General features: G+C 31.8%; 3 protein-coding genes across 7 annotated transcripts; 1 reads left to right on the forward strand and 2 right to left on the reverse strand.

Annotated features, from left to right (window-relative positions):
- Positions 1-16: 16 nt before the first annotated feature.
- Positions 17-2,860, reverse strand: LOC111014350 (IAA-amino acid hydrolase ILR1-like 7). Of its 2 annotated transcripts, none has more exons than XM_022289039.2 (6): positions 2,354-2,860; positions 1,943-2,068; positions 1,192-1,506; positions 751-879; positions 199-569; positions 17-118 (listed from the first exon to the last, which is right to left on the reverse strand). In XM_022289039.2, the coding sequence occupies exons 1-6, from the start codon at positions 2,702-2,704 to the stop codon at positions 67-69; spliced, it is 1,344 nt and encodes a 447-aa protein (XP_022144731.1). In that variant the 5' UTR covers positions 2,705-2,860; the 3' UTR covers positions 17-66. The 2 variants fall into 2 exon arrangements, with proteins under 2 accessions (XP_022144731.1, XP_087980227.1); XM_088124101.1 differs by lacking the exon at positions 2,354-2,860 and adding an exon at positions 2,187-2,334.
- A 1,967-nt stretch (positions 2,861-4,827) lies between these two features.
- Positions 4,828-8,019, reverse strand: LOC111014346 (golgin family A protein). The gene is made up of 4 exons (XM_088124604.1): positions 7,858-8,019; positions 7,226-7,714; positions 6,750-6,872; positions 4,828-6,542 (listed from the first exon to the last, which is right to left on the reverse strand). Exons 2-4 carry the CDS (start codon positions 7,691-7,693, stop codon positions 5,130-5,132), a joined length of 2,004 nt encoding a protein of 667 aa, XP_087980730.1. The 5' UTR covers positions 7,694-7,714; positions 7,858-8,019; the 3' UTR covers positions 4,828-5,129.
- A 7,081-nt stretch (positions 8,020-15,100) lies between these two features.
- On the forward strand, positions 15,101-24,150 carry LOC111014378 (uncharacterized). 4 transcript variants are annotated; one of them, XM_088124495.1, is made up of 10 exons: positions 15,101-15,595; positions 15,714-15,903; positions 17,764-17,897; positions 18,811-18,923; positions 19,207-19,327; positions 19,472-19,627; positions 22,130-22,285; positions 22,916-22,985; positions 23,109-23,161; positions 23,833-23,929. In XM_088124495.1, exons 1-9 carry the CDS (start codon positions 15,218-15,220, stop codon positions 23,117-23,119), a joined length of 1,329 nt encoding a protein of 442 aa, XP_087980621.1. In that variant the 5' UTR covers positions 15,101-15,217; the 3' UTR covers positions 23,120-23,161; positions 23,833-23,929. The 4 variants fall into 4 exon arrangements, with proteins under 4 accessions (XP_087980621.1, XP_022144769.1, XP_087980620.1 ...); XM_022289077.2 differs by having other exon boundaries at positions 15,103-15,595; positions 22,916-22,992; positions 23,112-23,161; positions 23,833-24,150; XM_088124494.1 differs by having other exon boundaries at positions 15,104-15,595; positions 22,913-22,985; positions 23,833-23,922.
- The last annotated feature ends 3,841 nt before the right edge of the window (positions 24,151-27,991 follow it).

Raw genomic sequence — 27,991 nt, forward strand, 5'->3', positions numbered from 1 at the left:
ATTTTCTTCTATCATGTAATTAACCCTCCACAGAGCCTTATCATTTATTTTTAGCAAATCCAAATGTCAGGCGAAGAATCTAAATTCGTCTTCAAGACTATTGCTCTTGTCAAAGCCCCTATAAAACAAGAAATGTAGTAAATATTTGAACTTCTTGACAAATGGGTTAAATAACATTCTCCTACCCTCTAAACTTACCCCATAAATTTGTCTGAAGTTAAGTATGAAATCGCAACCGCAGCATGAAGGGAAGCTCCAACAGGAAGAACTTGCTCGTCTAGGACGAGGTATGGCGAGTGCAACGGTATCCCAGAATTGATCGTTTTGTTCTTCGCTCCGATCATGAAAAATGCAGCAGGCATCTCCTGAGAGTAGAAGCTGAAGTCCTCAGCTGCCATAGCCATGGAAATATGATGCACATTTGATTCTCCTAGCAAATTTTCTCCCACCCTCTTCACATGGCTGTACAATGCTTCGTCGTTGACAGTAGCTGGGTAGAACCTTGATACATCTTCCATGAAGTCTATGGATGCAGTACACTGATGCACAGCTGCTTGGAACTCTATGACCTGGTGATAGTTATCCAAGTCAGCCAACAAAGTTTTTTGCCTCAAAATTCTGTAAACTGATTGATTATTTTTCCTTATTCTGCAAACGTTGTTAGTTGATGTCGATGTTAGTCCATCAATTCACCGGGATCTTTCGATGTGGGTAGTGTGGATCCATATATAAAACAGAGGGGGAGGGTACCTGTTGAATTCTTTTCTGGAGGTAGGAAAGACCTTCCACAGTCATGCTTCGAAAAGTACCTCCAAATGTTACGGTTTCCGGTATCACATTGTCTGCTTGGCCACCCTGAACAAACCCCACAGTGATCACCTACCAAAAAAGAACATGGTTTCTGAAAATTTCATCGCTAAAATTTACAGCAAACATTGGAGAGCAATGTAACACATAATGAATATGGTTAAACTATGGTCTTCATTTCTAATGAACTTCAATATAATTTTAAGCTTTTAATCCATTTCAATTCGATCTTTTTATAAGGACAAATTGCAACATAAACTAAAAGTTACCAATTGTGACTAATGCAAAGAGAGAAACAAAAAAAGAAAAAAACAGTTTGAAGACAAACAAAGCAGAGATAGTTTGAAGAATATTTTCCATGTTTAGTTCGGGAGATGAGATTACCCTGGCTTCAAGAGGATCTGTTTCTCGAGAAATTATGTGTTGGAGCGCGATGATAGCAGTGGACATAGCAAGAACTGGATCTCTTGCTATATGAGGCATTGCAGCATGTCCACCAACTCCATGAATTTTGGCCAAAAACCTACCACTAGCAGCCATAACTGGACCAGCTCTTGAACCCACTGTTCCTGTTGGCATATCTGGAGAGACATGTAACCCAAATATGCCTTGGAAGTTGTCCAGAGCACCCTCTTGCAGCATGTGGTAAGCCCCAGCACGACCCTCTTCCCCAGGTTGGAAAACAAGCTTCACTGTGCCCTTTTAGAATTCACAAACAGTTTCCACAAATGAACCATTTCAATCAAATATCCAGAGGAAGAAACTGAAAATGGAAAGAAAAGAAAATGAACAAGCTGACAGAACCCGAACTAGAAATATATTGAAATATAAAAGATAGAATAGCTACAATATCTCCCAAATAAATCGAGGTACGTGAACCCTCCCCTCTCTTGAGTATTCTTACTCAAGTCTAAAGTCTAAACCATACTTACTAATTGCCTACCTTCATCCATACCTCTTCATTGTATTCATAATCAAAACTCCCAACCCAATTACTAATACACTCTCGATATCCTAATAATATCCCCAATTCTATCCTAACAGTAATCCCATCACGAGCAAAAACCTTAAACTAGTACCTCGGTTTCTCCTAATTGTGAAGATTGATATAAATATATGTATATCTATATATTACCTTTAGCTCATTTCTTCTCTGCTGAAGTAACTTCGCAGCTCCAAGAAGCATTGTCACATGAACATCATGGCCACAAGCGTGCATTTTGCCGCTGTTCTTGCTCTTATGCTCCCATTCAACCATTTCCTTTTAAAAGAGAATGCAACCATATCATTCAGACTTAAGCATATGTGCAAATATTGAAACCTCTACGATTCCCAAGAACAGAACAGAAGAAGTAATCGATTTTTAGTTAAATTCTCACCCAATCAGAAAGAATTGGAATGAATCTAATTGTAATATTCTGTGCAACTCGATGTGTTCATCCCCAATTTCTCCAGAAATGGGAAAATATTAGGTCGTAGTTTGATATGAAAAATTGAAGGCAGAATTAGGATTCAAAAATGGAAATCTATGGTAACGGATTGAAACCTGAATAGGAAGAGCGTCCATATCAGCCCTAAGAGCGAACCATGGGTGCGCGCCTGATCCAATGGAGGCGACAATCCCGGTCTTAGCGACGGGCCACGTGTAGTTAATCCCAAGAGAGTCGAGCTCTGCTCGAACGAGTCGACTCGTTTCGTATTCCTCGAACGAGAGCTCTGGATTCTCGTGCAGTTTCCTCCGAGTCCTAACCAACCAGTCGAAAAACTCGGGATTCTTCGCCGACTCCAAAAGCTGCCGAGTTAGATGACTCAGCTCCAATGGCGATCCGATTTCCTGACCACATGATACACAGATTGGGAATATGAAAATTACTGCCCACAAAAGCATCCGTTCCATGGGAGAGGATCACCGGATCTTCCTGCGATAAAATTCCTAACGATTTCGCTCAAGACGATGACGAGGAACTCACGAACGAAATTCCAACTTTTTTTTTTGCCCTTTATTTCAATTTTCAAGAGAGTTCAAACTTGTAGTTGGACCGTTTATGGTCATCTCGTGCCTGACAATTTTTTGACAAAATATTTAAATTTTTGTTTTTATTTTTAAAAATATCTTAGAAATGAGAGATACATAAATACAAAATTAAAAGCTAATACTTATTAGACGAGAAAGATACTAGTAATTAGATCAAGTTATCCATTTATGCTTATAATTTAGACTTAATTTCAATTTTGTTCAATAATTTTTGAAAGTTTCAAGTGAGTCACTGTGATCTTGATTTAGTTTTAATTCGTGGTCCCAATATTTTAAATATTTTAAATGGCTCCCTTATTTTGACATTGACATGAGGACGAAATTCTCAAAGATAATATTTTGTAAGGATGGATCGTGCCAGATATAGTTTCAATTTGGTCCTTTTAATTTTAAAATTTTTCGTTTTGATGATTACAATTTAGTTAAATCTCACCCTTCGTCTATGTTGAGTAATTTGACCTAAAAATTATAATACCTGTGAAGTTTACCGTTAAAATGATATGGTCCTCTATTTATTTTTACATATAACAATTTATTTCTAACTTTTTACTCAAAGAAAAAAGAGAGAAGATTCTTATAGAATTAGTAAATTCGATAGAAATTTATTTAAAAATCATAAGAATTATAAGATGAAATGCTTATTTTGAATTTTTTTTTCCTAACATGAATAGAGGTGATGGAATAATAATAATAATAATAATTTTTTATAAGTAATAATAATGATAATGATAAAGAGATCAATTTTCAAATATTTGAGCTAAATTTATTTTGTGGACTGCAATAAGTGAATGAATTGATTTGATAATGTCCAATAAAAAGACGACTTCAATTCCCAAATTTACTAATCACCTCTTTTTCTGGTTTTACCTAATTTTGTTACTATTTTCATTATTTTTGTTTTTATTTTGGTGTCGTCTATTGTGCATTCCTAAGTTTTTATAATTTTTCGTATAAATATATTAAAGTTTTCGATAAATACAAAGTTTTAAAAATGGAAATTCTGACAAATAAATTTACTTTTATATTTTATATTTTTATTTTTTTCTAATTAAATATGAAACTTTAGAAGCACCTTGAAAAATATATGAATCCATAATAGCAATTATTTTTGTTGCTTTGGAAACTGTTTGTAGCCTCCTGATTAAGCTATGAAAACAGACTTTAGAAAAGGAAGGAAATAAATAAATAAATATATTTTGAGAAACAGTTGAACTTTTGGGCCAACCTAACACTTTGGAAGTTTTCGTTCTTACTTCATTTCATATTTTCAGTATTTTTTTATAGTAATTGTAAATTGAATTTCAATTTAAACAATTATTAAATATGTTTAGTAATATATTTAAAAATTAGTACTAATTACCAACCCAATATTTAGTTAATATAAAATATTATTAATTAATTAATTAATATATGTGTGGTAAATTTTGTTGAAAAAAGTTTTAAATGTTGTATATTATATAATTTATAATATATTATGTTTTACATGGTTTAATTTAAAAAAAGAAGTGAAATGAGTTTAGGATCTGAAATAGTATATTTATCAATTTTTTTAATATTTTCTAAGGTAGTAATTTTACCTTTAAAGTTTTAAGTTTAAAATCTAAAAATCTATGCTTTATATGATTCCTTTGAAATCTAAAAATATGTATCACTCAATGAATTTGAAAAAAAATCTGAATTGCATAATGAAAAAAAGCCCAGGCCCTCACTTTTTCAAATTGGATTTGAAACTCAGAGTTTCAAATAAGTGATAGAAATTAAGGTTTTTTTTTTAAAGGAAAAAAAACCAATAAATAGAACAAACGGCGGAAAAAATAAAATAAAAAATAAAAAAGGGGACAACACCTATTTTATTGTACAAAAATATACAAAGTGCTGAGAAAAAACAAAGCTCTTCTATGGTTGAAATTTTCCAAATACATCACTTCAATATTATCCAGTTCCAGATGGGCTACTGCATGAAAAGAGAAAGGCAAGGAAACAAGTAACAGAAAGAAAATTGAGGAACTTTTTGTACTGGAAGAAACCCAAAAAAGAGGGGAAAAAAATTCAAAGCATTGATTTTTCTACAAGAAACTTACAAAACATGAGCATTCTTCTATTTCACAATATATATCTACTGGGAAACTTGAGCAGCGGGCTGCTGCAACTTTTTAGCAGCTCCCAGTGATGGCAAGTAACAGCTTCAACCCGAAACAAGGGACTTTTCCCGACTCACTGAGTTGCATTTGCCTCATAAGTTATGCAAACGAGCACGGGAGAGCGGACGGTTCCTGTTGCCGGATTCTCATTTGTACTTCCTCGAACTTAGACCGTCGCCTCTAACCTCCATCAGCCTGGACTTCAAACCATTGCCCTGCACCAGGGAAGCTCTCTCCGGGACTGTATCGGTGAGATCTCTTGAGGGTCGTGCTTGTTCCCACAGCCTTGTTGGGCTGGCGGTGACTTTAACTGAACCGAGCCTCGACCCAGACAAGATCTGGTCTCTGAGATTCTTTGATGAATTGTATCCCTGAAAATGATCTCCATAAGCTTTTCCAGAAGCCACTTTGTCCAGTACAGAGCTTCTTTCCCAATCCAAGACATGGTCTCCTGAAATTGGATGGTTTTCAGATTGGATTCCCCATTCCACTCCATCAGAAATGCTTCTCTGTAGAGAAGTGCTTTTTCTTGATCCCTTCTTAGAAGTAGATTTTCTTGCCTTGAGTTCATCATCTATTGAAGGTCTTCTGGAATCAAGAGGAATGCCAGAAGAGTGGATCCAATCATAGCTTTTGTTGTTGTTGTCCATATTTAATTCTATAGAATGAAGATCACTGTCAGCCAAATCTTCTTCACAGTCCGCTCCATCTACGACTTCCCCTTCCTCCTTTTCTTCACTTTGAAGCGAACGTATCCCGTTTTTGTTTAGATATGTAGCAAATTTTACATCATTCAAGTCATTCGATCCAAACTCTTTCTCTTTCGACCTTTTGATCCCCAAGAATGCCTCGAGTTGGTTTCTCAGTTTATCGACTGCTGCATTTTTGTCCTCGAGATCGTACTTGGAATCCGAGGCATCTATGTGAGTCTGTTCCTCACGCAGCACAGCGGCAAGTCGCTTCATCTCTCTTTCTTTCTTGGTACTGTCGCAAAGTTTGGTGGATTCTCTCTGCATTTCCTCGACTTCTAACTTATCGTCCCCGACGTCGTTTGCCAAGTCATCACATACCTGCTCCATAATTTCCCTTGCTCTCTTTTCACTCTCAAGCTCTTTGACTACTTTGAGAAGTGATGACTTTGTCTCGGCCAGTTCTCTCCCCAGCTTCTTGTTCAAACTCTCAAACCTTCTCCGAAGTTTCCTTTCAACTTCAAGTTCTCCAGCTACGGACTCAATGGCAGCCTCCACCACTTCCTGCTCCTTGCTTTTCCATGCTTCCTTCTCTTCAGCAAAGCACCTCATCAGATAGCTTATGTCATTCTGCTCATATCTTTGCTCTTGGATAAGCTGATTGATCTGCAGTCGAGCCCTCTCCAGCTCAGCATGTAAGGCTGAGATTAGGGACATGCTCGTTGAAGGACGATCTTCATGGCCCCACACACGGTTAATAATTTTGAGAAGCTCCTTAGAAGTTGTCAAAGCATTACTAACATCCTTCAACCGCGTCCTAACTCCAACACTCGGTGCACTCGGAGTTTGCACCCTCGATCTCGTCTCAATCTACATTACAAACAACAAACCTCCGTACTTCAACATCCTTATTCGCCATTCAGTATAAAAGAAATCAGTAATCATAGTCATAATACAGAAGAAGAGAGGGACAAAACTCGGGGATAAGCTTAATGTTTCAAACAAAGACGTACAAATCAAAGCACATTTTGCAGTCCTCCAAGAAGCACATAAGACTAAGACTAAGATAAACCATACCTCCATCAAACTAGCATTGCTCACAGAATCAAGAACCCCGACACCGTGATCAGCAAGCTTTAGCCTCTGAGACATGGATGGAGTTCTACGACAGCGACTCCCCGTTCCCGAACGATCCGCCCTCTACAATAGCACAGACCCAAATATTTAACATAAAAGATACAAATCCCATATCAAAAACCAAACTGATCATAGCAACGAAACAACGCAGTGCCAGATCATATTGACCAGAAGTGGCATTTCATCACAGCCCCACATGTCCATCTCCTCTACTAATTTGAATTTCAAAACCAACGAATTGAAAATCTATCACTTTGTTTCACATCAAAGAGAAACAGTTCAATCAACAGATAAGAAGTAAACCGAACAGAGAAATCAATGTACAAGGTTTTAGATATCTGATGAAGAAGATCTAATCAACAAAACAAGAAGAAACGAATCAGAATGAGAAACAGAGCCAAAAAGCAGAAACCCACCTCGGAGACAGGGCTATGCGACGGATCGGAAAGATGTGGAGGCAGAGAACCAGAATGAACCGATCGTGTCGTTTTCTCTCTGGCCTTGGTTTCCTTTCTCGATTTCCTCTCGTCGGAGGGCACCCCCTCCTTAACCCTAGTCGACGGCAACTCATTCATCTCCCACAGCGTCGCCGCCAGCTTCCTCGCCGACACCGGAGCTTGCTTGGGCCGACCGCCGCCGCACTGGTAAAGCTCGTAATTGGGGGAATCAGTGGAGCGAAATGCAGAGGCAGGGGATCTCGATCGCGAGGTCATAAGCCTCCATGAAGGCAATGGAGTGGAGGATCCGGCCCTTTTTCCCACCAGAATCGCTCGCTTAAACCTGTAATTCTGGAGAATCGAAGATGAGGAAGAAGCCGAGGAGGAGCAGCCTCGTTTTCTGATTTTCCCTGGAATCAATTCCGCCACTAGATTCTGCCTTGGCATCGTCAGCTGAAGCCGCTAGATCTGTATCAAAGAAAAAACCTAGAATCAGACACAATCACCCCAAATCCCTCGTCCGCTCGATCACTGAATGAAAAAAGCAGAACAGTCGATAAATCAACTAAAAAGCACAGAATCAAATTCTCTTTTCTTCTCTTTTACTTTACCCTTTTCAAATCATAGCAGAGCCAAAATCCAGAGCAACACTAAATGGGTTTACGAAACAACAGTGAAACACGAAGCTCAGAAGAAACCCCACGAAGAAAACTTGAATAAATATAGAAGAGGAAACAATTCAAGTAGCCGAAAAATACAGACTGTAAGCTACAAGATGAAGAAGAAAGCATAGGGTAAAACAGAGCAGAACAGATAGTGGGGAGAGATCCGGTGCGGCCGCGACCAGGTACACTCGAGAACGTGGCGTAATTGATTAGTGTGACGTGACAAGAAAAATAAAATATTGGATTTTAAAAATGTCATTCGTGGAAACGGCGTCGTTGGGGAGACGTTAATTGGGAGTTTCGGATTCTGTGATCTCTCTCGTGTCTGCGGTCAAAATATGAGGAATTTCGAGTTTTTTTTTTCTTTTTTTTTTGGGAATATGTAAATGAATAGGGAAATAATTCAAATTGGATAATTTTAGCAAATTTTGGGGGGATGACAGCGACGTGTTCAAAAGGCGAAATCACCGACCAATTAAATGTGGTTTGAAAAAAAAAAAAAAGAACTTGTCACTGTGCAGATTGTCTTACTAGGAAACAACCCCCAACCCCAAGGCCATCCTTTTTTTTTCCTGTCTGTTCATAAATTTGCGTGTGTTGTCTTTTACACATTGTTTATATAAGATGAAGGTGAAATTTCATTCAAGGAAGCGTCATTACTAAGTCGACCGTTAGTCGCACGTGGTAATCTCACGGGATAATTTTAGAAGTAAGTTCTGTAAAGTCGAACTACAAAATAACGAACTAAACCAACTACATAATAGAAGTTTTCAAATTTGACCTTAACGTTTAAATACGTAATCATACAACCGTATTTCAACCTCAACACGTATTTCATGCCTAGAGTTTCGGAGATAATCGTAGATTTGAATTCATCATACCAACAGTTATCTAGTCTTTATATAAATACATTGAAATTGAACGAGAGAGGTATGCTAAACTTGGCTATTTGAGATTTTACATTTGGAATGGTAACTTCATTTTTGCATGATCCGTTTTCATCTTTGAGTGTTCTTGGAGATCTTAATGCTTTAATTGAATTTATCGATTAAAACAATATATATGTTATAAACTTGGTTATGAGAAGGGAAAAAATTGATAAATTTTAGAGAGGGTTGGAATTATATTAGTATTGACTTTTCAATATTATTTGAATTAGATTTATGATCAGGAATAATATTATTTGATTTAGATTTTATATTTCTTTTATGAAGTTTTTTATTACAGATAGATTGGTAGGTTTGTATTCGGTCGGGAGGAAACGAAATTCAATTATATTCTGTTATTCTCTATTTTATCCTCCCTAACATTTATCAAAACCAAACTTAACTTTTATTAATAGTGTTCTTGCGTGAAAACTAAATGTCACGAGATACATTATGAAGATGGCAAACTATCAATCATGCACGGACCTAAATATGAGACTGGTTCTCTTACTTATAACATGAGTATTCTTGATGCAGAAATTTGGTCTCTTGGAATTACGTCAAATTCGCATTAATCTTGTAGAATAAAAGGACGACGAGATATGCCAAATAGAAGAGCACTAAAGATCGGTGTGACTCTCACCATATAGGCTCCAATGCTTAAGTCAAAATCGAATAAGTCGAATAAGAAGAAGAATAAGGTGTTTTTGCATAGCAAAGAGTAGAGATCTGTAGCCTACCTCGACTATGAATATTTTCCTTCTATAGAGAATCTTGAGGCCATCATATATCTTTTCCTTCTAAATATATCTTCTTCTACCTCTTAAACCATCAAAATTTATTCCCTTTTGAATGCCTTAAATAAAAGGAATTTGAAAGGTTTTGGGGCTCATTTCGGATGATAGTTAGCATGGTTCATTGGCAAGACTTCGACTACTCTCGAAATTCTACTAAGATTTAAGGTAGTAGATTTGATCTTTATTTTTCTGAAGGCTTTTTTTCTTCTTGCCACGTAGAGGATCATCTATAACCAAAATGACTTTTTTTTTCCCTTTTTTTGAATTTAAAAATATGCAAAATAAAGTTACGAACTTTCAACCTTTTGGTCAACGACATATTTATTAATCAGTTGGAACTTTATTTTCTCTTGAAATGATATAAGTTATATAAAATTGATAAATTAAAAGGGATGAAGGCCGGAAAAAATTGAATAAAAGAAAAGGAGGGGAAATCAGGTGGTGGGTTGGTGAATAAAAAATAGAGTTAGCTTTTGGGGTTAATAAGTGCTCTAATGATGAGTGGTGGTGCTCTAGGCAATAATTAAGGACACTTCAAACACCATGCCCCTAACTCCTATTTTCTTATTAATTTACCCTCTTCTCCATCAATATTCTTAGAGAAGAGAGTCTTAAATGGTAATTTTGTAAGTGAAAAGTTAGTACCATGCTATGTTTTTCGTGGTCGTTCCAACGATTATGTCTGTTTTAGTCATACCATTTAGCTATTCTTCACGCTACTATGTAGAGATGTGGCTATCTGAAGTGGATTATCTTTTTCTAGTGGATGTTGAACCAGCTGTTCTCCAACTTCGTCCGAAGCATGCTACGGAATGAACCTTGTCTACGAAGCAAGTTCAGTCAACTTGACTTGGTGAATTTTGTTTGTTTTCGTAGGAAAAGCAAAAGGGAAAATGAGAAAAGGGAACGAATATTTGAACAGATCAACAAAATAGGATCGTGTAGAGAATGTATATTGGCAACTTTTTCCTTTAAAATAATTATTATGCTATATTTAGCTATCTATCTTTATGTCTAAACAAATTATTTCAAGTATTGTTGATTTAATATTTAGATTTTGGCATAATAAAGTTTGTAGTGTCTTTTTGCACTTAACACGTAGTGTGCCCATTGAAAATGATTTGGCTATATAGTGCCATAAATTTGCATACTAAAACCTAAGTTGTAGGTGTTGATTTTTCAACTCATTCAACTTACTATTAAGCACGGAGGAGAGACAATGTTGGTAAGTTTAAGTGCGTTAAATTATTCTTTGATTGTTTATTGTTTTGAAGAATAAATTTCGAAGAAACTTACATTTAGGTGGTAAATACAATATATATGCAAAAAAGATAAATCATAAATGGTAATGCACATGAATGCATACTTCTCGACATTAAATTTCTACCGATGTAAATACTGATTTTTATAATACGTTCATGAGTTCAACATCAACAAAAAAAAAAGGGTGCAATGAAACTGCAAGCTGGAAAATATCAACAAAATATCACTTTTATGACCAACATGAATTTAGTTAAGTGGTAATTTGATATTTGTCTTTGACGAACAAGTTCGAATTTCAATTCTCATTTGCTGTGCTAAAAAAAATATATTTATGAACATTTTATTAATAATAAGATCTTTTTAACTTATTAAAAAAGTGGTAGAAGGTTTATATGTTACTTTAAAAAACCTGAATTTCTTTATTTTTCTAAGAAATTTTTATTGATGTTGACATTTTCAAGACATTTTCTCAAATTGTGGACTTCGACATTTCATGGATCACAAGTAAAAGATTAAAAATGGGTCTTTCCCTTTTTTTTCCTTTTTTCTTTTTGTTTTTTTTATTTTAAATCTTTACAGGAATACATTTTATTTAATATAACCCATAAACCTTATTCCAAAATCGAAATCTCATGAACTTTATAGGGTTTTAATTCATAGGTAATTCTCATAGTTATTTATATAAAATTCTTACTAGATTACCACTATTTTTTTTTTAATTTTTAATTTTTAATTTGTAAGATCAATGGATATCCAGCTCAAATAATTAACACCCACAAAAAGCAAGGACCTAGTTATGAAGATCACTTAATTAGGCTATTCAGAAATAATATATTGCCGACCAAAATTTTGGAATTAAAGTTCTGACAGTTTGAAATCTTTAGAATCGTCTTGTTCTTGTCACTACAATAATGTAGCCATACACTTTTTTAGGACCATGTTTTACTTTTCCTTATTTAACTAAAATTTTAAATATGTTTATGATGGTAGACTACAAAACAATGAAAAATGAAAAATAAATAGGAATTAAAACACAACAAAAAGCAAAATCATACACAAAATCTATAACAACAAAGATATAATGAGAATGCTAATTTGTGTTTCTTAACCCATTCACATCATATTTGAAATAGACATAGAGATTCCAATAATAGAGATGAAATATGAAGTCGTAAAAAAAAAAGTGAAATTCAGTTCAAGAACCAAAATTATACGAACACATTGAAGATGAAACAAAAAGCAACAATCTGATAAAAAATAAATGTTATATTTACTAGGTCTAGAAATCGTTAAAATTTATAGTATTTTACTGAAATTAAATTTTTTTTTCAACAAATGCAGAGGTGAGAGGTCGAACCATTAATCTTAAGGAATGTAATAACTGCTTTATCCACGTGAATTATGTTCAAATTGGCTCTGAAATTTATGGTAGGGTGAAGGTTAATCAAGCTGAGAATTTCGATTATTTTTTTTTTCTTTTAGTTCAACAAATACAGAAGTGAAAGGTGAGACGATTAATCTTAAAAAAAGTAACAAGTGTATTTATTCTTTTTAGCTATGCTCAAATCAACTTTGAAATTTAATTTCAAATGATAGAATAAAGCTTAATAAGCCTAAAATCTAGAATTTTTTTTCTTCCTTTTAATTCAACAAATATAGAGATGATAAATGAAACATTTTATCTCAGGCATGGTAAGTATGATAGGTATTTTGTCTATTAAATTATGTTTAGATTAGTCTAAAATCTAAGAAATTAAACCAAGTTGTTAAATTCGGGATTTATGATTCATTAGCTTGGTTTGATTATATTTATAAAAATAAATCGTCACAATTTAATTACCAATTTAATCTAAAATGGAACCAAACCTTCAGAACACCTAGTTTTAATAGTCTTCGAGTAATATCATAGATGTAAACAAAAATTTTCATCAGCAATAAAAAATTTATATTCTTACATATAACTTTTCAATTTAAAGATTTTTTAAGAGATATTTTATTAAAAAAATTTAAAATATCGTTTTATATATATATGACAACCTTTCCACGAGGGCCCATCTCGCCTTCAAATCTTCAAACTTAGAAATTATAGAAAATATTTTGACTTAATTTTTCTTTTGAATGATCAAAGGATTAGTTTGACTCACCGGTTTTTATATATATATTAGAATAATAAGAAAAATAATCAATCATATTGTTTTTAAAAATTAATTAATACATCACGTATCTAATTGTTACTCTACACCGATGTTGATGCATAAATTTGGCTTGGGATTCCGCCAAATTCGCACCAATCTTCTAGAATAAAGGATCAACGAGACCTGCTAAACAGAATAATACTAAAGATCGGTGTGCTCTTACCACACAGGCTCCGATGCTTAAGTCAGAATCAGAGTAGTTGAGTATAAAACGTAGAGTGTTGTGAGCCTCCCTTTAGGGTTTGGCTTACTTCCTAGGAGTTCAATTCTGATCTCTCTAACGATTGTGGAATTCGAATCTTGATACATCTAAGAAATATTGGGAGAATCTTGAGGCAATCAATATATCTTGAATATAGGATATCAGAATCATAAGCCATCAAGATATCTTCCATTTGAATTCGTTAAATAAAGAGAATCTGAATTGTAGAAAATCATCCATAACAACCGATATAATATTGTTGGTAATATCGTTATCATATTTAATGAAAGAATATATTATTTTTAAGTTTTCAAGTGATGTGGATATAAATTATATAATATGAATATTATAACACAAATATTTTACCATATCATAAATCATAATTTTTCATTGATTCTAATAATTTTTTTTAAGAAAATGTATGTTTATATTTTTAAGAATATCTATTTGTAAAATAAAAAATAAATTTAACTCTCACATTGGTAACTTAATTTCTTAAAAAAAATGGTCATTTTAATTTTTGTTGTTATTATATTGTTAATTGTTTTATATGTAGAGGATACAATTTAAATATTGTGTATTAAGAAGTTGAAATAAATAAATATTAAGTTGCAAAGGAAATGTGTTAAATTTTATTATGTGTTGTTATTAACTGTATAAAAATTAAAATATAATAAACTTTTGAGTTGGTAATATTTATATCTAACTATATGGTTTAAAGTGCTTAAATATATTTAGATAGTTAGCACTTTATCTAGTTATCAGTTTGATATAACTTAAGAGTAAAAAAATATTTTTAAAATTTATCTTGATATTTTGATGCATGGTCAAAAAGTATTTTACAATTGAAACATAAGAAACTTTAAAAATAGAGTTTTAATGTTATTCTTTTTTTATAAATGTTTCGAAACTTGTCTGCTTACTAGTAATAGTTTGCTTTCTCACGTAATTTATTTTTAATAGTAAATAATATTAATAGAGCCTATTTTTCCTTTTTCTTTTTTCTTTTTTTAAGTTTAATAACACAGTGGTAGGAGATTCGAACTTCCAATCATAATATATGTTCTAACCAAGTTATGTGTAAGTAGACAATAAAATCTATCTAATTATTAATAATTGGTTAAATGAAATAAAATTAACATCAATCCAAATAATTCATGTATAAAAAAAATAGTAAGTTAAACTCACACCTTTATCCCCATAATTTTTTTAAAGAAATTAATTTGGTGTCTATAATTTCGTTAAACTTTACATATTGTGTATATCATTTCAAGTTATTACCACACACGTTAAATGTGACATATGTTGGATAGCATAAAGCGACTTTCCACGTAGCAGGAGAAAAAATGTTATTAATATCCGAAGTATTAGCACCTCATATATCAAAGTCGATAAATCATACTTTAGAGCTTCACTTTAGTAAAGCCCCAACCGAAGTATAGATGAAACTATTCTCAACTGCTTACCAACCACCACAGATTTTACGCTTCAAATATTGTGGTCGTATTTAATGATTGTTGAGTTTGACCCACATATCAACACTTATAGAGAAAGACTCCGCTCCACACTTATGTACACAAATCTAATTGTTCATCGGGAGAACATAGTTCAGATGATCTATTGACTTGAACATCAAAGTTCTAAGTGATCAAGTTGCACTCTGAAGACATTTTTTTTTTAGTTACTAGTAAAGTTCGAGTTTAAATTTTTGAACGAAATTGAACTTTTTAAATCGAGAAAATAATAGAAAAAAATTATATAAAAAAAGGACTAAAATGATACTTTTGAGATTCCCTCTCTTTCTCTCAAGTCTCACGGCCAAATGAAGACACGCTTATCTTTGTCATTTGTGTTCCCTATTTCAACCGCACATGGCAGTTGGCGCACAGAGCCGCGCCCCCACGCACCTCACTCACTGCAACAATGGTGTCTCCATCAACTTTTCTTCCTTTTTTCCTCTTCATTTTCCTCCATTTCACTTCTTCTTTTTCCAATTTTGCCCCTCCCTCGCTCCTCCTCCGCCCCGAAGAAAAATCCTCCATCGACGATTCCGGCCAAAATCGCCTCTACCGAACCAACTACTTCACTCAGATCCTCGATCACTTCAACTTCAATCCCCAAAGCTACCACACGTTTCAGCAGAGGTACCTCATCAACGACACCTATTGGGGCGGCGCCGCCGAGAACGCTCCGATCTTCGTTTACACCGGCAACGAAGGCAATATCGAGTGGTTCGCGCAGAACACTGGTTTAATTCTTGAATCCGCGCCGCGTTTCCGAGCTCTCGTCGTTTTCATCGAGGTACGATCTCAATTTCGCCCTAATTTTTTATCTATTCGTTGTTTCTGCAATTTCTTGTCCCGAATAATCGATTGTTGTGAATAATCGATCGGAGTGATTGGCGGAATCGATTTTGTAGCATAGGTTTTACGGGAAATCGATTCCGTTTGGGGGAGACGAAGATGTGGCCAATCGTAATTCGAGTACGCTTGGATTTTTAAGCTCCACGCAGGCGTTGGCGGATTATGCGACTCTCATCACCGACTTGAAGATTAATTTGACGGCGGTTGATTCGCCGGTCGTCGTCTTCGGCGGCTCTTATGGAGGAAGTAAGTCCATCGCCGTTCCCAAAATTTTCCAGTTTCTTGATTCTTTTTTCTATGGCTGTTTCGAAGTTTTTTTTTCATAAGAATTAAAACGTTTTAAATCAGTCTTTATATTTTCTAATTTAATCTCTCACAAAATCACAAGGTATATAGCTATTATTTATTTATTTGCTTAATTTTACATGGGGTAAAACACATTTTTAGATCCAAACCTTTAGATTTAGGTTTGTATTTGTTTCCTGAATTTAAAAGACCATTACTTAAGATATAAATTTAGTTTCTATTTGATCCTTACGTTTTAGAAATGACATATTAGCTGTCTGAAGTTTGAATTTAATTTTTGATTGGTCACTGAGGTTTGAGATTGATAATTTTAAATTGATCCCTAACGTTTGAATTTGGTTTTTAATTGGTCTTTGAGTGGAGTAGACCATTAGTTGATCTAATGAAATGATGATGTCACAATATTATTTAGACAAAAAAAAAATAGAAAATCTCGTATGAACTGCACTTTAGAAACTTCAAGAATCAAATTGATATTAAATTAATATCAAAGACTAAAAAGGATGATTTTTTTAGATTTATTGACCAAATAGAAATCAACTCCAAATCAGATGGCCAAAGTTTTAAAATTATATTCATTGAGAAATAGAGCTGACTTTTAATTGGCTGATTGGTCAATTTAGAAATGATTATTGTATAACATTATTTGACAACGACAACCATTTTTTTTCCCGTCCACTTCGTTTTCAATCAAACTATATATTATATGATATTAGAAAATTAAGATTCTATTTCAAGAAGGTGAGAATAATCAAGTGATACTCCATAGTGTACATTTATTTGAAAAAGTGGCAACAATTTATTAATTTATATGAAATCAGTATTCTCAAACAGTAATTTTAATAACTATTAAAATTTGTGCTTACGAAGTTCGAAAAATCCAAATTTCTATAGCCTAGAATGGAAAACTTGAGTTGCTGTGATATGTCTAGATTATGGTATTTTATTTCAGGGTTTTTAATTTGTAAAACTTAATGGATTTTAGAAGTTTAATAATTTACCAAAAAATATATATATATATATTTTTTTACTCCTTAAAATCTTCCTTCACACTAAATTAAAATATAACTTTAGTTAAATTGCAAATTGCAAATTTTGTTGAACTTTTAGGTTTGTACCGGATGGTTCCTACACTTTAAAAATATCTAATGGATCCTTAAATCTTTAAATTTATGTCTAATGCGTCCCTAAATTTTAAAAGTGTGTTTAATAAGTTCTTGAACTTTGGATTGTGTCTAACAAAATTCCTAATATATTAAAAGAAAATTAAAGTTAACCAATCTATTAGACATAAAATTGAATTCCATGTTTAATAAGATCCTAAACTTTCAATTTTTTTTGTCTAGTAGATCTGTAAATTTAAGAAAATGCCGAATAGGCCAATGATCTATTAGACATACATTGAAAGTTTAGAGACTTATTAGACATTAAATTAAATTAAAAGTCTCAGGACCTATTAGAAACTTCTCAATAACCTATTAAACACAAGTTTCAAAGTTCAAAAATTAAACTTGTAATTTAACCTTTTAATTTCGTAATTTTGAGTAAATCCCATTCAATAAAATCTTGAAAACTTTTTGTTTTTAGCACACATACAAATTTGACCCACCTATTTAAAAAAAAAAAAAGAGTAGATATTTTGACGGTTGAGATATGTGGGTGTTGGTTGGCTGTTGAAAAGTAATTGAACAATCATTTTTAAGTAACTATGTATTAATTGATGAGTGGTGGTTTTATTATTATTATTATTATTTATGACTATTATACATTTAATTTGGTAATTTTGTGGGGGCATGGCAGTGCTGGCAGCATGGTTTAGGTTGAAATACCCTCACATTAGCATAGGAGCTGTAGCATCATCTGCTCCCATCCTCCACTTTGAAAACATCACTTCTCCTTATGCCTTCAACAATGTCATCACCCAAGATTTCAAGGTTATTACTTCCTCCTCCACACTCTCCTAATTTATAATTTTAAGGTTAAATGAAATTAGGGGTGAGCAAAGATATCGATCTGATCGACTCGAACCGACCGATCAGTTCGGTTCCTTGATCGTTTGGTTGTCAATTCTGATTTTTTAGAACCAACAAATCGGTCGGCGATCATGTACCCCCGAATTCCGACCTATTGACCGACAATAATATATCCATTAAATTTATTTTTTATTTTTTAGTTTATTTTATGCTTTTAGACATTGGATTTGAAACCTCACCCCTCACCCCTCCCTATAAGGAAGAGAATTTGAACCCTTGAATGTAAACAATAATGAAAAACAGGTTATACAAGAGAAATTGAGAAATTGAATAGTAATAATGAAAAAGATGGAAATAAATAAAAAAAAAAATTGAAAAAAATAGCATTGTCGGTTTCTCGACAAACTAATCGACCGAACCAGTTTGGTTCGGTCAACGTCAATTTCTGTAGATAAGTCATTGGTTTTGGACGAAAAGCAACCCAGATCGGCTGATGGTCAGCACTGCAAGAAACACTAACTTTATTGAAGGGATGGAAATCAACCTAAATTGAGAAAGGAAAGTGCAAAGTAAACTTAAAAAGAAGGAAACATAAAATGTGGTCCTCCATTAATCATAATGTTCATGCTGAGGGGTGAGATTGAAAGCAAAGACCATAGTTATTAAACATCATCTTTCATCCAAGTAAGGACAACCCCACATGCCTTGTGGTCCTTTTCTATAAAGGCAAATAAAATTAACAAGAAAGATGCCAACAATATTGCGACACAAATAACCAAACAACTATAATAAAACCACAATAATATTTAATAATTAGTATCACAAGGACTGCTTTATTTTGATAATTTAATTTACTTGAATAATGTGATTGCAGAGTGAGAGCCAGAATTGCTACACAGTGATTAAAGATTCATGGCAGCAGATTGAAATTGCAGCAAATAAACCAGGAGGCCCCGAGATGCTTCGCAACTCATTCAAATTTTGCAAGTAAGTTTATTCGCTATTTAATACTCATTTTATTTGATTAAATTGCTGTAGTGTATGAAATTTCAAGGTATAGATCCCAAAAAAATGTCCAATAAATCTATGAGCTATTAATTAAGATTTAAAAGTAGGTAAATATGATAAGAATATATTAGATATAAAATTGAAAATTAAGACCTTATTAAATATTTTCTAAAGTTTAAAATTTAAGGCATTTTTGAAGTTTTGTATAAAAATGTATTAGATAGTTAAATTTATATTAATATAGATTATAGGATATATTCAGACAGGCTGACTCTGAAACGATTAAAAGTTGGCTGTATACTGCAATTTTATACACGGCGATGACAGATTATCCGACGGCCGGGAATTTTTTAAATCCGCTGCCAGCTTATCCAGTTAAACAGGTAAGAAAATATTATTAAAATTCCTTGCTAATGCTAATTCCTCTCTCGCTTTGTTTTTATTATTAAAAACCCAAATTGCAAATTCATATGATTGAATGAGAAAATAATGATGAAAGAGAAAAAGGTGTTGTGGGGACGGTGCAGATGTGCAAGGCGATTGACGATCCGACGGCTGGGAACGACACATTTGCGAAGTTGTATGGTGCGGCTAACGTCTACTATAACTACAGTGGGACTGCCACGTGTTTTGATCTTGACGATGACTCGGATCCTCACGATCTTGGAGATTGGACTTGGCAGGTAATTATTTACGAAGCTTTTCAAATCTAAATAATATCATTTGGGGACTTCACTTGTGTTTCTTTTATTTTTTAGTTGGATTTTTCAAATGTTAAAATAACATTAATACATAAATTGTTGCAAGAACAAAAAAGAAAAAATGGATACGTGAGATTTTTTCTAAAAAAAGAAAAATAAATTGCTTAGGTTAGTTGGAGTTTTTAAGTGGATATTCAATATTAAAATATCAAATTAAAAAATGTTTTGTAATTATTATGTAACTTGTTCCAGTACTATTTTGATTCGTATATTTTTTACTTTGATTCATTTTAGTTATTGGAGTTTGGTTTTTATATATCTTTCAATTTTGTTTGTTTTAGTTTTAGTACTTTCTAGATGTATGTTTTATCATGCGTTTTTTTTAAATATCAATTTAGTTTCTATTTATAAAATTTTAATACAAATTTATGATTACATTTTAAAAAGTTTAGTAAGTAAATGACAATATTAAAATTATTATTAAAAGAAATGAGATCAAAATAAAAAACGAAGATATCAAAATAATATTTAAATCTTCCTTAGAAATTTTAAAATATTATTGAAAAACGACATAGTTGTAAGATTTAATACGTAAATTAGGAATTGGCAAGGATAAGGACAAGTATATGATGGAAATGATGTGATGTTTGGTGTATCCGATGTCAAAAAGCTTCAAATTGGTCAAAATATTGATTCAAAATTAGAGTTTACGCAACCTATCGCCAACACTTCTTTTCTTTTTGGAAAAAGAAAAGCTTTAGATTACACTGTCTTTGAAGTAGAAGGAAAGCTTTTATTATTTTTTTTTTTAAGATTTTTTTCATCTTGATTTTTTTATTTCATTTTAAACTTTGTTTAACTGAGGATTGTCTTGGTATAACAAAATGGGGCATGAGATAGAGAAATTATTTACCTCATGAGAGAGTAGATCTTAACAAGTTTTCATATGAAAGAAATCCCACTGAAATTCTAATTTTAAATAAATTACTTAAACAAGTAAATAAAATATATGTTTATATGTTTTAGTGCGTAAGTTAAAATAAATTTTAACTTGATCTTTATGTTTAATATTTATTTTGATCTATTTTACTTTCCATTCTAGTTTATTTTAGTGGCTATATTTTTAAAGTATTTATTTTTGTTCATGTATATTTAAAAGTGACTATTTTGATCTTTTGATTTTATTTTTAATATCATTTTTTCTATCATAATTTCAACGCGATACTACGCTCAATACATTTTTTGAAATGTAACAATGATTTTATATTCAAGAGTTTTCGTTGTGTAAAATTTATATTAACATTTTGCAAATAAATACCAAAATGATCACCCTTCTAAAATGTGGGACAAAAAGGAACATTTTGAAACTACAGTAACCACAATGAACTCCAGTTAAAGGTACAAGGACCAAATAGTATTTTAAGCTTGTTCTCATTACTCAGGTATTTTTTCAATTTAGCCCTTATTATTTCATAGAATTTAATTCCTTACATTTTAACATTTTTCAGTTATATCATTTTCGTTATTCAATATTAAACATGACTTATGATAAGTTTACGTAGCCTAATACTTCGTAAATAAGAAAATTTTAGAGGGAAAAAAATTGAAATTTCTTAGCAACTTTCAGATAAATTAGAAATTTTTACTTATTCCTCTTCTTAATTTGTGCTAATTAACTCACTAAACATCATATATGGAGTAAGTTTATCATCTGCCATATTTAACATCCACCGTGGAGAGAGTATAACCAAAAAATTAACGAAATCCAATTTCTACGTGGGACAAAAAATTTAGAGAAATGAAGTATTAAATTTTATTTTATCATAAATTTTAAAATATATATATATATATAAAATTTTAAAAACGAGAGTTTAAAAAATATGCTAAATATATGTTCTAGTTCATACTACTGTGTTTGGGGGTGTGTTTTCTCAATTTAGTTAATATTGTTTGAAAAGTTGAAATTTGTCTTCTCACATAATTTTAACATTTTTCAATTATATCACTTTCTATAGTGGATGTTAAATATATATATATATATATATAATTTCTTTTTTTTTTTTATGGTAAAGACTTACGTGTGACATGATACCTAGTAACAAGAAAGAAATCAAACTAAATTGTCAACAACTTTCTCATCAATTTGGAGGATGAGTTAGAAAAGTTAAGAAAATTCCTTCATAAAAAATAATTTATGTCAACTCACAAAGTATTATAATAGTTAAACTTACCATCAACCAAACTTAACACATCAACGTGGAAACCATACTAAATTAAAACATTTTAAACAACCTAGGCTAAATCAAAAACATCAAAATTCATGAGAGAGTTGAGTTTATGTGACATGATGAGCAAGAGCATGAATTAATTGAGTTGGTTGGTGGTGTGATGTTGAGTGATTTCATTTCATTGAAGGCCCCCCATGGCCATGGCCCATTATTCTTAAGCCATATATCCAAAATTGTGTGCTCTGTTTTTGGTCAGGCGTGTACGGAAATGATATTACCAACCGGAGGGAACACGAAGGACAGCATATTTCCAGCTTCAAAATGGAGCTATGGAGATCGACTCAGTTTCTGTAAACGCTTATTTGGCGTGGAGCCTCGCCGTACTTGGATCACCACACACTTTGGAGGCCATGTTCGTATAATCTATACATATATTTCTCATCAACATCACACCACCACGATTGAATGTCAAATCTCACATGCATTCTTCTTCGTCTCCATCCTTTTATTTGGTATAGGAGAGTCGATATCTGAGTCCGAGTCGGTGAATAATCCTTATTCCTTACTTAGTTTATGGGTCGGGTCCCTTGGGAAAATATGTCTAGTACTTTTTTTGTCTTAAACTTATGAACAGCTATCTTACTACTTATCACTTTTAAAAGAATTCTCAATTTACATTTTTTCGAAAAAAAAAAACAAAAAATTTATTTTTTCTATCGTTTTCCGTCAATCTCTAGGGAGAGAAGTTCTTCATCCTAAAAAAATAATTAGATGAAAAAACTTTCCTTAACCAATCCCAATTTAACCGGAGATTAGGGGCTAAGTAGTGAAAAACTAGGTAGGAATTTTAACCTCACAAAATGTTAATTTGTGCCTTAATCGGATGACTGAACTTGATCCAATTTTCACAACTTAAAAATATCTCAGAATCACAATTAATTTCATTAGACTTGTGAAAAATTAGATTTCCTTTGAATTCTTCAATCTAGATTCCAAACTAAAATTACCTATAAATGAGTTTTGAGTGATTGATATGCAGAAGATTGAGAGAGTTTTGAAGAGGTTTGGAAGCAACATAATCTTCTTCAATGGCTTGAGAGATCCTTGGAGTGCAGGAGGGTACTCTCTCTCTCTCATCTTATGGCAGATTTTATTTAATTTTAGTTGCAATATTAATGGAGCTTGGCTTAAACATAATATAATGTTCAACATTTCTTTTCTTTTGATATCTCCTACAGGGTCCTGAAAAACATATCCTCAAGCATAATAGCTATAGTAGCAAAAGAAGGTTAGCATTCATTTACATCAAATATATTTTTACTATTTTAACTTCTAATGTTTTAACCAAGGCAAGGCAGACCAAATGTGGATGTGTTTCAACGGTTTACTAGGTTCCAATTTAGTCTCTTAATTATATTTCAACATTTTTCAATTTAGCCCATCATTGTAGATAAATGTTAAGGTTGGCCGATGATAAACTTATCTTAGTAAATTGGTAGAAATATAGAGGAGAAAAAAAAAAGTCAGGTTCAGGGAGAAAATTTTCTAGAAATTTGGAGAAGTTTCAAGTTTTTTTTATGTTAATTACTATTTTTTGGACTACTGTTCCACGGGTTCACTAAGTATTATGTCATGTAAAATTTTATATCGTCGGCCGATTTTAATATTCATCAACATTGAAAGACTAAATTGAAAATTGTTAAACGATAATTAAGAGGCTAAATTGAAAATCGTTAAACCATAATTAAGACTAAAATGGAACTTTTTAACCAATAGGGACTAAAAAAAGACCAGAACATATACTTAGTCCCTTGATTAATTTGTATAGATTTATTCCCACTTACATTAGATGAATTAAATTGTCTCATTTTAAAGTTTAAGGATTAAATTGTTACAAATTTAGAAGCGGAGGGAGTGTTTAGGAATTAAAATTTTATTTGAAATTGGTAAATGAAACAGGGGCTCATCACGTAGACTTGAGATTCTCAACTCCTGAAGACCCAAAATGGCTGAAAGATGTGAGAAAGCAGCAGCTCAACATCATTCAGGATTGGCTTTCCCAATATTACCAAGATTTGGCCCAAAACTAAACCCACTCTCACTTTGGCCTATTAAACTCATAACCCCCCATCCCCTACTTTCATTATATATGTTTCATATATATATTTTGACACGGGTATAGTTCAATCGGTCAAAATATTGTTTATCTTTTCAAAGACCGTACGATTCCGAATCTACACACCCCTTATACTTTTATATACCAATCGTTTGCCTCCACTCCTAACGGATATGATACTATGTTTAAACATACTCGATATTGAAAAGATTATGCTTCAGAATGTACCCAAAAAAGTGCTACCAGTTAAAAGAAGAAGAACCTTTAAAGAATACTCAGCCTTGTGTCTTGGAATTTGTATTCCAATTGAATTGGGGTGTTATAATTGAGTTCGCAATGGAATTTATCTTTTTCTCTTGGCAAATGAAAAGAAAAATTGATAAGTTTGTTACAGATTCCAAAAGAGAGATGTCATGAAGCACCTTTAGGCCAAAGTCAAATTGCTTTTAAATTTTAATGATCATTGGTCAACTATGTCAAATCCCATTTCAAAAGCTACTTTTACATTTCAATCATTAGCTTCTTTTATTTATTTTAATCAAATCTACAAATATAAGATTTTGTTCTTTGAATTAGTAATCCCAACAAAATAATAATAATAATATGTAACGTAATCAAGGGTTCAGCTATGATTTAGTTAGTCTGGATTAAAAACTAACCATTAATTTGTACGAAAAATTAAGAAGTAGTCCATATATATTATAAATTTTTGTTAAATTCTTATCTTTTCAATTTTGTTAAGGACAATCAAACTAACAATACAAGGATAAGGATAAAGTTGATGGTAAACGAAGAGACAAAAACTTTTAACGGGTAATAAATCTTTTCCATTTTGATTTACACTAAGTCTTCTCTCTAATCACCCTATTTCAAGATCAAAGTTATTTTAGTCATCTCGTCTTATAATTCCTAGTAAACAAATTTATACCATATATTTTGGCATTATTCTTTTGATTTTATTTGATATTTTAACATATAATTAAATTTTATGTTATCTCTTATTCAAAATAATAAAAATGAGGTGAAATAATTGTGACATGACATTAGCCAAATTTCATGTACCCAATATTTTTTTTTTTAATTTTGAAATATTTTGATCGACCTCTAACTTTCATTAATTTCTCTATGGTTTAGTTCATCGTATTACGGTTGGCTCATTATTAGTAAAATTTCTATTTATTGTTTCTCTTTTCCTCACCTTTTCTAAACGAAAACAAAAAACTAAGTTTGCTAACTATTTCTGATTTCTTGTTTTTCTTTTAAATAAAAAGAGAAACAAAAACATGTTTCATAAATATTTATTTATTTCTCGTTCTCCAAAATTTTAAACTAAAAAATTAAATTTTTAAAATTAGATATTAAAATTTTTATGCTATATTTATTTCTAATATTTATTATATATTTTATAAGTCAAGAACGATAAAATAATACTTTTGTTTATGGTTTAGAAAAAAAAATTAAACAGAAACAAAACAAGAAACTTGATTTGATTATTTCCAAAATTCTTACACAATTTTAAAAGCGGTCAGTGAATAACCATATAAATAATTCAATTGAATCGAAACTTTAAATCATCACTTCACACATCATGGATTTAAGAAAATAAAATAAAATATGCTGAGAATTGTTCTGTTTGGAAAAAATTGGCACCGCCATTTTGGTGATAGTGACTTTCAGGTGGTTATCACTCATCACTTTCCTTCTGCCAAGTTAGACCTAACATTAACACAACCTTTCTCTTATTCTTCTTCACAATAAAAAGTCTAACTCTGTGGGCTCTTCCTTTCCCTTTATTCCCCTCCCACTCTCACTTCCTCATCATCCAAATCTTTGAAAACACGAACAAAGTTATTGGAGGAGACTACAACGATAGGGTTATTCTATTCCATATATAAGCTTGCATCAAATGGTTATAACGACACCCATGTTATAGCAGCCGCATTCAATATCCTTTTTTAGATGGGCGATGTTGAATTTTTACCTAATTTTATATGAGCTCACACTGTTTTTACGAAAAAATCATTCATTAAAGTATTATCTGTGATGTCATTTTTCCGCCCCTCAATTATGTATGTACTACTGAAATGAAGATTCCATTGAAATTTTTGATATATGTGAAATGAAGTTTATTATTATTATTTAGTATAGAATATATCACACCACTAAAATATAGAGATATCTTAACTAGTGAGATGTCTTGACCACTAATATCTGATAAAATTAAACAAATAATATAAATTTATTGGAAATTGACAAAAAGGGAAAGAAAGAAATTCATCCGGGGCACGCAAACGGGACCATTTTGGGACTTTCTGTTAATTATCAGGAATGGTCCCAGTTCATCACAGCCCTACATCATAACACTTTATGAATCCACTATTCGCCACGTGTCAGCAACCCAATTACGATGCGCCTCTAATTTTGACAAACAAAACCACTTTTTGAAAAAAAATATATATATATAGCTTTTCTAATTTATAAATATACCAAAAAAAAGGTCAAATATACTCTAAATAGGACGTTTTCTGAAGATGCGAAAAACTCACAAGTTGATCAACCAAATATGAGTGTACCATTTATATATTTAGATATATTAATAAAAAAAGCCTACAAAATATTATTTAAACCAAAATATTCGATATAATTAATATGAAATATATTATTCATATATTTAGTATGATTGATATACTTAGTATTTAGTATATTAGTTATATAATTGTAATATCTAATATTAAGTATATCAATTTCATTTTAGGTATATAACTAATAAAATATTTGATATACCATTAAGAAATTTGTCATGTTACTTAAACCAAAATCCGAATAAGATTCAATAGTGATATACCTAATATACTTCATATTCTATACTTTAGTGATGTGTACTTATTATTCTGTATATTAGTTATATAAATAATATATCTGATATAAAGTATATCAGTGATATACTTCCTTTTAAGTACATCGGTGATATACCTAAAATAATGTATATTATTGATATATTTGATAAAAACCTATAATATTATTAAAACCAAAATTTTTAGTTCAAATATAATTTATAAGTGATATCCAAATCTAAAATGTATCATATTGATATAGTATTAATTATATTAGTGATATATTTAGTATTCGAAATATAAATTATGTAATTGATTATCAAATATCAAGTAAAGAAGAAACATAGTGCATATTAAGTATATTGATTTCTAGAAATAGCAAGAAGGGATTTAGAATATTAAAAAAACGAAAAATAACATTTTAAATTTTGTTGCAAAAGTTGTTACTTTTTTTTTTCAAATATGCTACTAATTAAATTTTGTTCCAAAAAAAAAAAAAAAAAGAGGGATCTGGTGGGCCCGGGCGGCATTAAAAAGTGGGCCCAGAGTGGCCGGTAATCCGCATGCGGATCGGGTGGGTGGAAACTGGAAAGAGGAGCCATTTCGGGCCAAGCCGCAGGGCCTGAATTACAGCTGACGTGGCCCTTTCTTCTTTATTTATTTCATTTGTGTATAAAAATCTTTTTTTCTTATTCTTTTTTCAATTTTTTTAAAATTATGAAAATGGCGTGTGGCGTCCACGTCAGAGTTTTGTTCTGTTAGACGAGACGAGACGTGTATGACTCATGGGAAATTGAAATAGGGAGAAAAAAAAAAAGAAGAAGAAGAAACTTATAGCTAACCCCTTTTATTTTATTTTTATTATTATTATTATTTTAGAACTTATAGCTAGCCATTTCCCACACTGCATAAATCCAGACGACATATTGTTTTTAAATTTAAGTATTAACATTCATGAACTTCTATTTTATAATCAGTTGGAAACGAGAAGAATAGTCATATTACAGGAAATTGATAATAGTTTTTATATTTTAATAGAGGTCATATTATGGACGGTTTATTTGAGTCTTAATATTAATTTTTTTTTATTTTATTAATCAGGTCTCATTCAAGTTTCTAATAGTTTTTTTAAGTTTAGCTGATATTATTTGGGATAATACAAATTATA

Source organism: Momordica charantia (genome assembly GCF_013281855.1).
Source record: "Momordica charantia cultivar OHB3-1 chromosome 5 unlocalized genomic scaffold, Mcharantia_2.0 BLBB01000005.1, whole genome shotgun sequence".
NCBI lineage: Eukaryota > Viridiplantae > Streptophyta > Magnoliopsida > Cucurbitales > Cucurbitaceae > Momordica > Momordica charantia.

Coding starts and splice junctions, on each gene's coding strand:
- LOC111014346 (XM_088124604.1), bottom strand. CDS start 7,693: ATGCCAAGGCAGAATCTAGTGGCGGAATTGATTCCAGGGAAAATCAGA. Junction 6,873..7,225: donor CGCATAGCCCTGTCTCCGAG/GTGGGTTTCTGC, acceptor GTGCTATTGTAG/AGGGCGGATCGTTCGGGAAC. Junction 6,543..6,749: donor GCAATGCTAGTTTGATGGAG/GTATGGTTTATC, acceptor TTTGTAATGTAG/ATTGAGACGAGATCGAGGGT.
- LOC111014350 (XM_022289039.2), bottom strand. CDS start 2,704: ATGGAACGGATGCTTTTGTGGGCAGTAATTTTCATATTCCCAATCTGT. Junction 2,069..2,353: donor TGGACGCTCTTCCTATTCAG/GTTTCAATCCGT, acceptor CTCTTTTAAAAG/GAAATGGTTGAATGGGAGCA. Junction 880..1,191: donor CAGATCCTCTTGAAGCCAGG/GTAATCTCATCT, acceptor CTTTTTTGGTAG/GTGATCACTGTGGGGTTTGT.
- LOC111014378 (XM_022289076.2), top strand. CDS start 15,218: ATGGTGTCTCCATCAACTTTTCTTCCTTTTTTCCTCTTCATTTTCCTC. Junction 17,898..18,810: donor TCATCACCCAAGATTTCAAG/GTTATTACTTCC, acceptor ATGTGATTGCAG/AGTGAGAGCCAGAATTGCTA. Junction 18,924..19,206: donor AACTCATTCAAATTTTGCAA/GTAAGTTTATTC, acceptor GGATATATTCAG/ACAGGCTGACTCTGAAACGA.